Source organism: Panthera tigris, chromosome B2 (assembly GCF_018350195.1).
Source record: "Panthera tigris isolate Pti1 chromosome B2, P.tigris_Pti1_mat1.1, whole genome shotgun sequence".
In the NCBI taxonomy this organism is placed as follows: domain Eukaryota; kingdom Metazoa; phylum Chordata; class Mammalia; order Carnivora; family Felidae; genus Panthera; species Panthera tigris.
Window position 1 is genome coordinate 120,171,184 of NC_056664.1, and position 16,307 is coordinate 120,187,490.

Genomic DNA, 16,307 nt, shown 5'->3' on the forward strand with positions numbered 1-16,307 from the left:
CATTAGAAGCACTGTGTTTTCAGAAAGATCAGAGCATGGTGAGTACACGAACGACAAGACGGGAGGTAGGTGGCAGCCACAGTAAGAAGTTTGCATTTTATCTGAAATGTAATTTGCACCATGGCATTTTGAGCTGAGGAATGACATTTGTAAAAGATCAAGCTGACTGCCCCATGGAGGGCAGACTGTAGAGGGCCAGGGCTGGAAGACCAGTGTGGAGGTTAGTGTAGTCCAGGAACTCCGAATGGTACTGGCTCAAAGTGTCAGATTCATGTATGTCATGCCGACAGATTTAACGAGAATTAGTGACAGTATGGTTGTGGAGCATAGTGATTATCGTGGATGAATCCTAAGCGTCTGGCCTGAGGAGCCCCTCCCGACTACCCCCAGGCAGAAGGCTTATGGAGGAGGGTGTGTGCGTTTGGGTGAGTGGGTCTGAGAACCAAGAGTTCTGTGTAGGTCATGTCAAGCTAGAGATGCCTATTAGACATTCCAACCAAAGATGTTAAGTAAGCAGTTAGATTTGGAAATTTGAAAGTCAGGTAAAAGGTCAAAACCTGGAGATCATAGACATTTGGGAGTCCTCACTTTTTGGATGGCTTATAATGCCTTAGGGATAGGTCTAAGAAGTAGACGTAGGTATAGATCTAAGGACTGAATCCTGGGCGCTACTGGGTTTTTTATTTTTTATTTTTTCTAATCTTTATTTTTGAGAGAGAGGGAGACACAGAGTCTGAAGCAGGCTCCGGGCTCTGAGCTGTCAGCACAGAGCCTGATGTGGGGCTCAAACTCACAGTTCGTGAGTTCATGACCTGAGCCCGAAGTTGGACGCTCAACCGACTGAGCCACCCGGGTGCCCCTTGGGCACTACTGTTTTTAAAGGTATACAGGAGGAGGGGGAGAGGGAGGAAGCAAAGGAGACCACGAAGTGACTAATGAGGTAGGAGGAAAATCAGCAAAGAGTGGTATTCTGGAAGACAAGTGAAAACAAGTGTTTGCAGATAGGGAGCATGAGGAACTGGGCAAGTGCTTCTGGGAAGTCGAGTAACGGGGACTGAGAACTGTCCCCATGTTTGATAACTTGGAAGTCCTAAGTAGCCTTCGGAGTAAGAACATGAGCAAGTCTGAGTGGAGTAAGTTCAAGAAAGAATGGAAGGTGAGGACACAAAGACAATGCAGAGTACAGTAAAACCTTGGTTGGCGAGCATAATTCGTTCCAGAACGTGCTTGTAATACAAAGCACTTGCATGTCAGTGCGAATTTCAAGAACCATTGGCTCAGTTGTGATCACGTGACATTCGGTGTCACGTACTACTCGTATTGCAAGACATCGCTTGGATATCAAGTTAAAATGTATTAGAAATGTTTGCTTGTCTTGCACAACTCTCGCAGAACAAGTCACTCGCCATATAAGGTTTTACTGTACTTGAGAACTGAAAAGTAGGCAGGGAAGGGGTGGGTTCCTGGAGGAAGGAGGTATATTGTTTATGACCTCTAGGGAGGTATATTGTTTATGACGGTAAATACTGCAGCTCTGTGTGTGTGTGTGTGTGTGTGTGTGTGTGTGTGATGATAACCTCACAGAAGGGGGAAGTTGATGACAGCGCATAAAGGGAAGAGCTGGCATAGATGGATATGGGCATAGATGTAGGTAGTTTAGTGGATGGCATGCAGGATGAGTTGGTCTCTCTATTTCTCTTTTGTCAGCGAACTGAAAAGGCAAGATCGTCGGCAGAGAGGAAGTGGGAAGGGTACTCAAGGCTTGAGGAAAGAGTATAGAGTGTAAGGTAATCCTCTTGGAGAGGAGGGAAGTCAACTCTCTGGGCCACGTGGGTTGTAGGACTCGCCCGAAGACCTACTTGAGATTTATGTTCATAAATCTAAAATCAGTCTTGTCAACACGGTTGTGTGTTTTCTTCAGCCACGCTGCGCCCCTTGGATGCAGGGATAACATAAGAAATGGTTTCGTCAGAGTTGGGTTTTCCCGAAATGATGGAGGAAGCGAAGGCAGGGAAAAGGCGGTGGTGGTCCATGAAGTCTGAGCAGGGGAAGCCGATGGCTACTCAGTGGATTCCAGGCCCTGGTGTGGCGCGGATTTGTTGTGGTGCTGGTGCTTGGGAAAGTGAGCTGGGGCGCAGAGGGGTCACAGGGCGAGGGGTAATGACAGTCCGTGATACGACCATCCTGTTTGCTCCCCTTCTGAGCAAAATGACAGAAGGGCTGTAGCTGATTCCCTCACTTCGTGAACTTCTGTCCCATCTCAAGCCTCAAACCTTCCGTCCTGTCACTCCACTGAGACTGTGCCTGACAAGCCTGCGGTCACCTTACTCTTTGTACTTGACCTCTCAGCAGCTTTTGGCACCATCTGGTCCCATCTTCCTAGAACGCTTTTTTTTTTTTTGGCTTCAGTGATCCCATGGTCTCCTGGCTTTCCCCCAAACTCACTATCAGCTCCTTTTCAGTCTTTTTGGATACTCCGTCTCCTCTGTTGGATCTCTAAATGTCGGGTTAACCTAGGGCTTGGTTCTGGACTTCCTTCCCTTCTCTCGGCTCTTTGACTAGATTCCATCCGGTTCCACAACTTAAATGCCATCTACAAACTACATACCAGCCCAATCTGACCCTGTCCCTGAGTGTCTTTCAGACTTATTATATATCGCACAGCTGGCTAATAATATATCTCCCCGATGCCTAATGGTCATCTCAAAATGAATATATCGAAAATAGTACTCTGGACTCTCTCCATCCCCGAAACCTAGTCCCCCTTGTGGCTACCCTATCTTACCATCCATGTAGTTTCTCAAGCTAAACATTTAGGTGTCATCCTGACTACTTCATTGCCTTACTCTTATATCCAATTCATTCATTCATTCATTCATTCATTCAATAACTTTAGCTGAGATCAATTAGCCAGTGAGGCTGATAAAGAAGTTCTCTAAGAAATAAACCTTAGGGCACAAAAACTTTAAAATAGTGGGAAGATACAATGGAACCAGTAGAGGGTGCTGACAGGAGACAACCGGGCGGGGGGGGGAGTCCTCGAAGGCAGTGAAGCCAACTATTTCAGGAAGAAGGGCATGCTCACCTCGGTCCAATTCTGGGAATGGTCACCACGCTAGCCATTAAGATGAGGAAGGAGAATTGACCACTGGCTTTAGCATTGTAGGGGGTAACTGGGATGCTAAAAACAGCAATTTCTGTAGAACGGTGGCCATAAAAGTCTTACTGGAGCAGGTTCATAAGAGAATGGGAAAAGAGGAACTGACAATGAATATGCTAGAATTTGCTATAAATGGTAGCAGAAAAACAGCAAAAGCCAAAGAGAAAAATGGAATCAAGGCCATTTTTTTTTTTTTTTTTAGATGGGGAAAAATTGCACAGGGTTTCCCTGCTGGTGAGCAGTTGAGATAAAGGGAGAGGTAAAATGGGCATGATGCATGGGTGAGCAGAGAGAACTGTCAGAGAATGTCCTGGAAAAGGCATGGGGGGAGAACATTAAGTGATTGGCCTCAAACAGGAATGCTGAGGCTAACAGAGAAAACCCAGAGGGATGGTGGCGTATTTGGATACAAACACGTGCGGGTTGGTGTGCCAGGTTACGGAAGTGTCCATTTTTCTCAGTAAAGTCAGAGGGGCAAGGCCGTCAGTGGGAGTGAACAGGGCTAAGAAAGAAGGGAGGTTTCCAGACAGAGAAGGCAGTATGGAGCAGTTGTCTAGGAGACAAGCAGTTAATGGACCAGGGACACGTGCGATCGCCAGGCAGCAAGCACTGAGGGCCATTTGAGGTCAATGATCGTGATTCAAAATGAGAAAAACCCAACACCGCGCTTGTGTGCTTTCTCAGCCACGTTCCGCTGTGCGACTGCAGAGGCTTACTTGGCACACCTCAAAATGTAAATCAGATCATGTCACTCCCTGCTTAAAATATTTTAGTGGCTTCCTATTGTACTTAGAATGAAATCCAAACTCGCTGGGCCTGCTGAGTTCTGTATGCTCGTCTCTACCGACTTTCTAACTAATCTCACACAGATTTCAGCTTCCTGGGCTTCCTGCTGTTCCTGGAACAGGTCAAGTGCATTTCGGATTAGCCTTTGCGCTGTTCTCTCTGCCCGAATTCTCCTTTGCCCTATCTTGGTTGGCTCCTTTATTATCACATAGATTTTATCTTAAATGTTGCCTCTCAGAATAACCTTCTCGGATCAGCTGATCAAAAATAGCCCCCTGGGGCCCCTGGGTGGCTCAGTAGGTTGAGCATCTGACTCTTGACTCTTGATTTTGGCTCAGGTCATGATGTTGAGGTTCGTGAGATCGAGCCGCGTATTGGGCTCCACACTGACAACAGGGAGACTTGCTTGGGATTCTCTCTCTCCCTCTCTCTCTGCCCCTCCCCCACACTCGCTCACTTCTCTCTCAAAATAAATAAACTTTAAAAAAAAACCAAAAACAAAAAACCTAGGCCCTGATTAGGAGGCTCTCTTATTGCCATGTTTTAATACGGCCTTTTTGCTTGTTGAGTAATGTTGCCGTAGCACCTAGAACAGTGCCTGGCATGTATTAGATGCTCAGGAAATATTTATCGAATCGGTGAATGTGGGTGAATGAATGAAGCAATGACCACATACAATAAACTGCTGGAAGCGGAAAATAACCTAAGTCTCAGAGCCAAAATATTTCCAAAACGTTAGCTTGTTAATTTTCTCCATTTGTTCCCGCTTAACCTGAGAAAAAGCATCAAAGTCACAGCTGAAATAGCAAATATGGCAAACATCCCATTTTGAGTTTGTGGCTGGCAGGGCAGAAGTTCAAAACAAAATCCTTTCAAATTACATTCTTGCTGAAATCTTGTCCGACCTCTCAGCTGAGTCCCTGCTTATTTTATAAGAAACTTAACAACCTTGGGAGAATATTTGTTTTCTCAGCCTCGCGGAGATGGAAGCACAAGAACCGAACTCCGGAGATGAGGAAAGAAAAGTGTTAGGCGGTATGCAGGCTCAACTTCGAAGTTAATTTGACATTATAAATTGCTTCCTTTCTTACTCCTTAGGAAGTCATTGGGAGATGCATGTCAGGACTCTTTCCATGGTGGCAAAAAATGATTCACTTGTTTCATAGACTCCTAAATTTGCAAAGACTTGCTTGACGTAGCAGCATCCTTCCGCAGTCTCTAAGCTCCCTTAAGCTTCCGCGTCCAAGCCAGCTCCCTGGGCTTTCTGCTGCCCCGCATTTACTTAGCTGGTTGGAGAACCATTATGTATTTTATCTTTTTATTTTTGTCGCCGACATTTCCCTCCAGGGAACCTTTTTTTTTTTTTTAAATATATGAAATTTATTGTCAAATTGGTTTCCATACAACACCCAGTGCTCATCCCAAAAGGTGCCCTCCTCAATGCCCATCACCCACCCTCCCCTCCCTCTCACCCCCCATCAACCCTCAGTTTTTAAGAGTCTCTTAGGCTTTGGCTCTCTCCCACTCTAACCCCTCCAGGGAACCTTGTCTAATGTACAGACTTTGGCCAGTCTGCACAATTCGGGCTGCTTACATTTTCATTTGAAAAGCCTTTGCCGACCTGCTTCTTCGAGCTCAGACGAACCGCAGGCTCTCTACTACTAGCTAAACAGGAGTTAGCCAAGGGTTCCCAGAGCAACTCTTTCCTTTCCGCCCTCCGTAATGGGTTTCCTCACACCATACACCCTAGGAGATGCCTTCACTGCTGCTGTGAATTTCACGTGCAGGATTGGTTTGCCACCTCCTCTGTTATAATTCTCCGCATCAGAGCTCGCATCTATTTTTGGTCTCCAACACCTGGTACCCGTGTCGTCTTGTCTAGGGTTCACGGTGCTTTGGCTTCTGGATTCCTCTTACTTTGCCGTTTATCACTTGAGGTTCGGATTTAAGCGTGAATACCTTGCGTGACTCAAAAGTAACAGAAATGTGATTCTTTCGAAAACCTTTCATAATCCAGAGCTTTACTGATTTAGATGGATTCCTTCCCCACCCTGATGCTGAATGAGTAAGTTTTGTTGCCTTTTAGACAGCCAAATCAGATACTGTTAGGGAATGTCTTATTCTGGAGGTCTATTAGATAGAAAGATTGGCTTTTCTGAGGGTTTGTCCTCAGATTTTTATTTGGTTTGCAATTGGATACATTCTGACAGCCCCGTGTGAAAAATAGATCTGAAAGTTTCTTAACCTTAGCTCATCCAGAGCGTTCCTTCCACTTTCAAGTTAGACTTAAAAAGTTAATTCCTAACTGCTTTCTCCCTGCCTCAATTCTGTAGTGTTGTTCACGAGAATTTTAACAAACGTTAATGTTTTAAAGGAATTTCACACCCCCAGCTAATAAATGGGTAGTTAAAAAGTGCTTACGCACACGGTGGACGGACTTACCATGAAGCCAATGACACATAAGCCCCAGGGTCCCTCCCTGCACAGCCTCTTCCAAGACCTACATACTCACACCTAATTTCACATTCATAATTTGTATTTTTTTTTCCTTCGACAGGGCCCCTCAAAGGCTTAGGCTCCACGAAATGTGGATCAGCCCCCACTTACATCCCTATGCACTGATGTGTTGAGGACCGTCTTGCGACCGACACCGGTCTCTCCGCTCCCCTGGTCCATTTGCATGTCCCAGAGGCACCTCACAGACAGTCCCTACAGACTGAGTTCAGTGCTGTCCCTGAGCCCCGCCAGGCTCCAGCCCCCCAAACCTGCTCCTCCTTCTCCTGGTCTTACGAGGGCACATGTCGCCATTGTGTATGGGGTTAGTTCTCTAAGCTTGAGGGAGATTTGCTCCTTTCCCTTGACCATCTTTTCCAATCGAGGTCTAAGTTGTCTGGTTCCATCCCTACATGCCATCCAGTCCCATAGTTTTCTGTCTGGTTTCATCAACACGCTCCCATCGGTCTCCCTCACCCAGCTGCCCCTCCATTTCCATTCTCTGTATTTGGCCAGAGTCCTCCTTCAAAAATCGGTAACTCTTCCCTCCTGTTCGGTTACTTTATTTTTTCATTTTTATTTTTTGAATTTTTAATGTTTATTTTTGAGAGACAGAGCATGAGCAAGGGAGGCGCAGAGAGAGGGGGAGACACAGACTCTGAAGCAGGCTCCAGGCTCCGAGCTGTCAGCACAGAGCACGACGCGGGGCTCGAACCCACAAGCCGTGAGATCGTGACCTGAGCCGCGGTCAGATGCCCAACCAACTGAACCGCCCAGGTGCCCCTAAACATGCCCCGCTGCCTTTAGCACCAACTCCAAACTCTTTACCAAGAAGGACGAGCCCCTTCCTGACTCTTCTCTGCCTTCTGCTCGGCACTCCCATCTCAATCCTCTTGTCCTCTCCAGACCACACCAGCGAGTATACTGGCCTCCGTGTGTGATCCCCCTGTGTCTCGCACATACACCTCTTTGCCCAGGCAACTCCTTCAGGATTCTGCTTCAGTATTATCTCTTTCAGGAAGATTTTATAGGTGAGATCCTCCAATATAGGCGATCTTCCTTTGAGCCTGCCAACAACGCTAAATATTTGTAATAGTCTGTTTTCTTGCCTGCCTTCTAAAGAAGCTATGGATTCTTTGTCTCTTGCGTCTTCAGTTCTTTCCTAGAACGGTGTCTGGTGGAGAGCAGATGGTCAAAAAAGAGTTGAATGAGTAAGATGAAACCGTGGGGAAGGGAGTGGTGTGGTATAGCCAGTGGTGTGGTATAGCCAGTCGGGCTCACTTATCTGAACACATACCTCTGCCTCTTCCCATTGCACAGGCTCCATTCAACTGTAGATGAAACCACACCCTACAAGCCACAGATCAACACCTATTGTGCTCCACACGGTCATCCCAGCTCTAATCCCCCCACACAATGAATTCAGCATTGGCCTTGTTCATAGGTTATCAAATTGAACATCGGATACTTTTCCACCATCCTCTAGGAATCAAGATTATGCTAGGCACCACACAAAGGTTCCGGAAGAAAGACAATGGGCAGAGGCCACTCCTGGAAACCAAGACTTTACCGCTTAGTTAAGGAGGGGAAACCCCTAGAGTCCTAGCTACGCCAGTAGAGAAGAAAATGGGACTCGAAAATGTGAAAAATCCAGGAGAGAGGAATGCTATCCAGGGCTGGGGTTATGCAGGGCTTCTAAGATGAGGCTTTGCATGGTCTCTCAAGGCATAAGGATGACCGGCTAAATCGGCAATGATAACTATAATGTAGGGAGAGAAGGAGAGATAAAGAAATAAGTATCAGTGAGGCAGGAGGGAAGCCAGGAAAGAAAACTGTTTCACAGGCGCTAAAAGAGAATTTCAAAAAGAGTAGGCGTGGAAGAGTCAATGTGGTTAAAAACAGTTTTTTGTGTGCGCGTGTCCATCTCATCAAGAGATTAAGTCAATGTCTACAGCCCTTGATTCTGGGCTGGCCTTGGGACTTGTAGGATGCTAGATAGTAATGCAGGTAATGCAGTGTGACTTCCAGAACGTATACCCCACAGGGCCTTATAGCTCCGGCTCTCACCGCCGTGGAATGCTGCCCAGAGTCTGCCGCGTGAGGAAGCCATGTTAGCCTGGAGGCTGAGGCCACGTGAAGGGCAACGGGAGCTCCCCACTGAGTCAGCACCCACCGCCATCCTGTGGCTGAGGCTCCCTTACACCGTCCACTACGGCGGTCCCTCCTGCTGATGGAGACACATGAGTGCAGCCAGGCTAACCGAGCAGAGGCACCGCGCAAGCAAGCCAAAGAATCCGGGGAAATGGGAAATGGTGTATCTTCAGCCACCACATTTGGGGATGGTGCGTTCCACCTGAACAGACAGCTGATGTGAAACAGGTGACAGGGAAGAATGAGAAATGAAGAATGAACAGCAGATTTGGAAGTCTTTAGCGTCCTGGCATCTAAGTCCCGGAAAAAGGCCTTGAATCTGAATCAAGTATTCAGATGAATCCATAAAGTTACCAAGGTCTGAGGCTACTAGTTGTTGGAATCAGGTATCTGTGACAGTCTTGTTGAGATTCTGTGCTCTCCAAGAAATCCAGTCAGTTGGTTTCAACTAGCATAGGGCCAGGCGATGTGCTGATCAGGCCAAGGGTACAGCCGGCTTTCCTGACAATTACATATCTTCGTAAATGAGTAACCTTCGTTTTCATTGTGTTTTTTAAAAATGGGGCCTTATCTGTATTAAAAAGTAATCCTACAATTTGATGTTTAACTTACAGCTTGAATTAAGAGAAAAGTCCTTCCGCTCACTTAAGTGAAATATTTACTTATGTATTTATTTATTTTTTTTATTTTTATTTTTTTAACATTTTTTATTTATTTTTGGGACAGAGAGAGACAGAGCATGAACGGGGGAGGGGCAGAGAGAGAGGGAGACACAGAATCGGAAACAGGCTCCAGGCTCCGAGCCATCAGCCCAGAGCCCGACGCGGGGCTCGAACTCACGGACCGTGAGATCGTGACCTGGGCTGAAGTCGGATGCTTAAACGACTGCGCCACCCAGGCGCCCCTGTATTTATTTATTTTTTAACGTTTATTTATTTTTGAGACAGAGAGAGACAGGGCATGAGCGGGAGAGGGTCAGAGAGAGAGGGAGACACAGAATCTGTAACAGGCTCCAGGCTCTGAGCTGTCAGCACGGAGCCCGACGCGGGGCTCGAACTCACGGACCGCGAGATCATGACCTGAGCCGAAGTTGGATGCTTAACCGACTGAGCCACCCAGGCGCCCCTTTAAGTGAAATATTTTAAAAAGGCAAACCACTCTCGGGGCTCCTGGGTGACTCAGTCCATTAAGTGTCCGACTCTTGATTTCGGCTCAGGTCATGATCTCACAGTTGGTAAGATCGAGCCCCGGGTTAGGCTCCATGCTGACAGCATGGAGCTTGCTTGGGATGCTCTCTCCCTCTTTCTCTGCCCACCCCCCCTTTCTTTCTCTCTGTCTTTCTCTCTTTCTTCTCCCCCCTCAAAAATAAATAAATAAACATGGGAGGAAAATGCAAACCATCTAAAAGTGTATAAAATACAAAGCGAAAGTTTTCCAAACCCTACTCTACATGAATATGTACATGTCTGGCTACCATCAAATTACCTATCAGGTATGTTCTTCCTTCAGGAAAAAGCTGAAGCATCACGGTGCCCACATTTCCTGTAGCAATCATACATTTTTCTCCAGCGCATTGACAGACTTTCTGGAAGAAATTCCCAGACTGTAAATAAGTCGTGCCCTCCCAGTATATTGAAACCCAAGAGCAAGAATCTCTCCATGTTCAAGTGTAATGATTTAATCCGAGGAAGAACGAGTTCCCCTTCATTCCTGGCCCCTGTGCATCACCTCCTTGCCCTCAGTTGAGCAGTCAGAGCTGTGAGCTCTGTTACCAAAACCAAAGAGTTTTCTACAGCCCCTAAGTTAAATGGTCTAGACAATCTCTCTATGTGAGATGCGTTCCACCAGTTTTCTGAATGCTATCCCTGCGAGAAAGTCTTTATCTTCTTAAACTCGTTTTGATTGTGCCGCATTTGGAATGACTGCAGTCACTGAAACTCGAGTGTTCCTGATAATCTTAGCCTTGACAGGTGTTTGGGGCTTAAAGACGACCTACAAGCGTAATAGGAATAGAAGCCTGTGGTTCTGGCACAGGATGGGCATGGCATTCCAAGACTTACCTGAAACCCCAAACAAACGAACTAACAAAAAACCCCTCCTGGGTGGGGGACCTAGGGAGCCGAGAGAGGTTCTTTGAGCATTTCTGAAAAGAGCTTTGAAAAGGTCCCCTGTTCGAAAGCACTGGTTATTCTAACTCCTTCGCTTAGTCACCCAGATTCAACACATGGCCCTAAAACCTGCAGTTGTGCTCTGAGATATGGCTTCACACCGTAGGGAATATCCTGAAATAATTTCCGACGTTATCATTATTCAGTTGTACATAAAAGCTGCATTTTTCTGGACCAGAGTGTTGTGCAGAGAGCAGTGCATAGAATACTTACCCTTTGGCCAGCTCTGCTGATATCTGTTCCAAAGAGCATCCCTTCGTCTCAGGTATAAACACAACAACAAAAACCAGGGATGCGAGGCTCATGATAGTGTATATAAAGCACACCCATGGCAAGCCAATGAGATCTACAAAGGACAAAAGAGACTGATTAAAAATGTGGGTTTTGCTTTTTGTTTTTTATTTGAGAGAGAGAGAGAGAGAGAGAGAGAGAAGGAAATCAGGGGAGAGGGAGAGAGAGAGAGAGAGAGAGAGAGAGAGAGAGAGAATCCTAAGCAAGTTCCACCCTCAGTGTGGAACCCAACACAGGACTCGATCCCAGGACCTTGGGATCATGATCTGAGCTGAAATCAAGAGTAGGACACTCAACTGACTCAGCCACCCAGGCATCCCTAAAAATGTGTTTTGTGTTGCTTTGACCCACTTTGTGGACAGCTGCTTCTTAGAGCATATAAAAAACATGTGTATTTCCAAACACGCTGGTAAGGTATATATCCAGGGAAATGGCAACTACAAATTAAAAATACAGTCAACCTCTGTAAGTGTCATGTTTAGCAACTACCCCAGCTTGCCCTGTCAAAGTAAATAGAAGCCTTGTGGCTACCACCATTTAAATCCAATGCCATTATGCCATCTTCCTGCTGAATATGCTCATCGCAAAAAAGAAAAAAAGACCTCAAACAACACAGAAACAGAGAAAGCAGAAGGTAAAATATCTCCTCCCTCTCTCTCTCCTCACCCCACAGTTCCCCTCCTGGGAGTACTGGCTGTAGCAGTTTGGTTTCTATTTGGTGGATATTTTAAAAGACATTTATACAGATGCACTTTTCTTGAAATGAGCTCACCCGTCTTTACCCTGACTCAAATACGTCACTCGTGTTGGCAATATTCATTTTAGTAGCTGGCAGCATTTTTGTGATGCCTCTTCCTGGATTCAGAGAAAAAAGTGATAACAGTTCTTTTTTTTTTTTTTTTTAACGTTTATCTATTTTTGAGAGACAGGGTGCGAGCAGGGGAGGGGCAGAGAGAGAGGGAGACACAGAATCCGAAGCAGGCTCCAGGCTCTGAGCCATCAGCACAGAGCCCGACGCGGGGCTCGAACTCACAAACCGAGAGATCATGACCTGAGCCAAAGTCGGACACTTAGCCGACTGAGCCACCCAGGTGCCCCAGAAGTGATAACAGTTCTAATGAAAGGCATTAGCTTGCTAAGATTCATCAACAAGAAGCCGCATCCTCTCCTGCCAGCCTGGTGTTTCCTCTGACTTCTGGTCAAAGATACAGTCCTTTTGTAGTTACTGACCAAGGTTCGAGGCAAGTTAACTGGCGAGAAGCGGCCCCCAGGGCACCGGAGCCTGGCATGGGCACTGCGTTGCCCCGGGCTTAGCAGCAAGAAGTCCAGCCTGGCGGGAACTTGTGGGAAAGAAACTGGCTCTTAACAAACACAGGCTCAGACTGACCTCAGCCAGAGACAGTGCAAACAGCCCTTAACAGCCGCAGCCACGAATCCCGACTGGTCAGTCAGGGAAAAGTGCAGTGGGGAGGTTTGGCGAATGCAGCGTGGAAGGATCTGGGCATATAAACCACCTGCCAGTCAGTGAGGTGAGGAGAAGCAGGAAGAAGGGACAGTGCTACAGTTCTTTGGACAGTTTTAATTAAAGTCCGATCCCTTGTGCTTTCCTTGCTGCTGGCACAGGCTTTTGCCCCAGTGAGGGCTTAATAAAGTGCTTGTAGAATCGGTCGTCCTTTCCTCTCTGGGACATAAAACCGGAAGATAGACAGTGGGGGAAAAAAAAGTCACCTCATCGAACTCGTCCTCTGTTCTGTTTGAACACTTTCAGTAACATGGAGTTGATGAGTTGATGGCTTCAGAGATTCTCACCGCACAGTGGGCTGGCCCAACTGTTACAAAGGCCTTCCTCACTCATTCTGAAGTCCAAGTACTACCTTTCAAGAGCTCTGGCTCTGGTCCTGCTTTGCCCTCCGGGTCAGCTCTCCAGTCCCTTCGTCATGACAGCGTGACAGCCACGCAAGCCCCCGGGCGAGCTCCCATCCATCCTTTCCCTGAGCATCTTCTCGCCCCAAACACCCAGGACTTTCGCAACTTTTCTGGACAGACCGCGGGTCACAATGCCCATCCAGGTGCCCTCCCGTGCTGGGCACACGGCAGCCCTCTTTTTTTATTTTTAAATTTTTTTTTAATGTTTATTTTTGAGAGGGGGGGGAGGGGCAGAGAGAGAGGGAGACACAGAATCCGAAGCAGGCTCCAGGCTCCGAGCTGTCAGTACAGAGCCCGACGCGGGGCTCGAACCCACGAACTCTGAGATCGTGACCTGAGCCGAAGTCGGACGCTCAACCGACTGAGCCACCCAGGCGCCCCTTGGGAAGTTGACTTTTGAAAGTAAGCACAGCCTTCCCTGTTCTCGGCAAATTCGTGTCCTGCCACTTTGCTTTTATGAGAGACCTACCTCGGTATCTGTTTTTGCTAACTGAGAAAAATCCAGAGAGGATTTTCGCTCTTAGGAAGTGCGAGTTGCTTTGCTTCAGGCCATTGTGGCTTCTGAGTGGTTTCGTGGACACACTCTACTTTCGAACAGCGGGAGAAACCTGTATCGAATTTCAAACGCAGCCCCGTGAAATGTCATCTACAGGTTCATTCCAGGATTTTTAAGTGAATGTGCTTTCCCAATGTTTGTTCTAAATGCAGGAGAACTTCTGAATGTGCATTAGCTCATCTTACACATTAGCTAGCCTTCCCAGAGATTTATGTCATCTTTTCCCATCCCTGATCGTTTCCATTCTTTCTTCTATTTTTTAATTTCAATTTTAAGTATAGTTGACACACAATGTTACACTGGTTTCACGTATCAGGTTAGTGATTGGACAAGTTGACACATTATGCCATGCTCACTCCATTTTTGCATTTATATTTCTCTTTCTCCACATCAAGGGGCAGATAACGGGTGTGTGTGTGTGTGTGTGTGTGTGTGTGTGAAGGTGAAAGGTACAGGGCTATGCATGTGATCTGAGAAGGACACGTATGGTTGGTGCTAATGACCAGTTTCTTTGTTTCCTTTAATCTTAGGCTATTTCTAAAAAACGTGGGACGTTTGAAAATGTTATGTAAAAACCCAAACCGTGGTTAATTAATAACTCCAAAACTGAATTTCCAAAAGTAGATGTACTCAAAAAAAAGTGGTTGACAAGTATTCAGAAATATATAGACCTTTTCGAGTACACATCCACTTTTCAAAATTCATATTTTATATGTATTTTTTAATATGTGTATCAGATACACATATAATGGGAAAAGGAAAGGAAGAGAACAGCTCCTTAGTAATTTTGGAAGATGCTGGGGAACTATCTCATTATTTTGAAAACTAGAAAATCAAGAGAAAACGTCAAGCATTTACCTTGCCTTTTTCCTACAATTCATCCTTTAGGGCAGGCAAATAACTAATGAGAAGAAATTCCTCCTTAGAGAAATATCGATGACAAAAATACAGAAGGAGCGATGCAATGAAAATAACGGATCTGGGGTGCCTGGGTGGCTGAGTCAGTTAAGCATCCGATTTCAGCTCAGGTCATGATCTCGCAGTTTGTGAGTTCGAGCCCCTGTGTGGGGCTCTGGGTTGATGGCTCAGAGCCTGGAACCTGCTTCAGATTCCGTGTCTCCCTCTCTCTCTGTCCCTCCTCTGTTCGTGTTGTCTTTTTCTCTCTCTCTCTCAAAAAAAATGAATAAAATATTAAAAAACAACACTTAAAAAAAATAACGGATCTGGGTGATGATCCTCGAAGGGGCCTGCATGACAAAGTGGGACACAGACAGACAAGCAGACACACAGGGTGTGCCTTTGTGGCAGGACACCCTCCATCATCTGTGAAGGAGTTTATAGACAAACAAATGAGAAAATCTAAATCTGCTCTCAGCCTCGAGATCTAAAGAGCAGTTCTCAGGAAACCCAAAAGACAGAAGGCCACGTGACATGACTATAATCAGCAAAACCCAGCGTGGGGAAACTCTTTGAAACAAATGACCCAGTTTCTTCATTACAAATCCAAAGATGGGCAGGAAAAGGAGGAAATGGAGATGAAACCTACAAATTAGGAGCCATGTCAATCAACGGCAGATTGTGTTATTTGGATCGTGATTCAAACAAAGTATAAGAAAATATAAAAAGTGTATAAAAGACATAAAAAATAACACAAAATATAAAAAATAACTATAAGACATGGAAGAATGTGGATACAGACTCGATATTTGATACTAAGGGATTACTGTGAATATTTTTATTTCTGATAATGACCTTGCAGGTATAGGTTTTAAACGCCTGATCTTATAGAGGTCCACGTGGAAATTTTATAGACAAAATGACGTCCTGTCTGGGATATGACCCAAAACAATTCGGGGAGAGAGAAGCTGGGGTTATAAACGAATTCAGAATGATAACTTTAAATTGGGTGGTCGGTACATCAGATACATCCTCTTTATGTTTGAATGTTTTAAAAATGTCCACAGTGAAATGTCTTTTAGGTGAGTGTGCTTCCCCAACATTTGTCCTATGAGCACAAAAGGTGTTAGAGGCAAACAGCAGGTCCTTACCGGTCACAGTCAAAAATGTCAGCGAGATGATGAGATTGATGCCCCAGTTCATGCTAGAAGTTAAAGCCATGGCTCGTCCTCTAATTCCAGCAGGAAAAATCTCGCTCAGTAGTAGCCAGGGCACTAGAAGAAAGGGAAGAGAGGGTGGGGAGCAGCGAAATTATCAAACACCCATTGAAACGGAGGGCCAGCCCCCTGACCTCCAACCTCGGCTCTGGCCCTGAGTGGTTTATGGTTGGAGAGTGGTTTATGGTTTATGGTTGGGTCCTTCCTTGGCAGGAGGGAAGAGGACAGGCTTCCTGCTCCTCTCCAGCCAAGTGAGAAAGGATTCGGGAGAAACACCAACAGAGTCTGACAATCCTGGAGGAGGGGTGGGGCAGGGGTGGGGGGCGGGAGGACAGAAAGTGCTGGTATGTGACACAGGCCTGAGAAATGCAAATGGGAGGGGCAGTGGCTGGGGCCACCTGCCAGGGAGCAACCAGAGAGGCAGCTTGGGACCTCTGCCAAGCACAGAGCCTCAGGGCCAGACCAGCTGTCTACCTGCTCCATGTCTGGGCCCTTCCCTATAATTTCCTTTGCCCCTGACCTTGGAGAAATCCAACATCATAGCTAATGAGTGGGTAGGAAATGGAGCCACGAAGGCAGGAGGAAGGAGGCTCTCTTATTCCCCCTTCTCCCACTTGGTCTTCCTGACCTGGGTAAGCTGAGTGGACAGAAGGTCTGAATTC

The 16,307-nt window shown here is 46.3% G+C and overlaps 1 protein-coding gene across 1 annotated transcript in view; it reads right to left on the reverse strand.

Annotated features, from left to right (window-relative positions):
• The window catches only part of SLC2A12 (solute carrier family 2 member 12), a 58,312-nt gene that overhangs the window by 2,806 nt on the left and 39,199 nt on the right, over positions 1-16,307 (reverse strand). Inside the window, exons 3-4 of the mRNA XM_042987178.1 lie at positions 15,580-15,702; positions 10,972-11,104 (exon numbers count right to left, since the gene is read on the reverse strand). Of these exons, the coding sequence (XP_042843112.1) occupies positions 10,972-11,104; positions 15,580-15,702 (256 nt within the window). The remainder of the gene's footprint in view (positions 1-10,971; positions 11,105-15,579; positions 15,703-16,307) is intronic.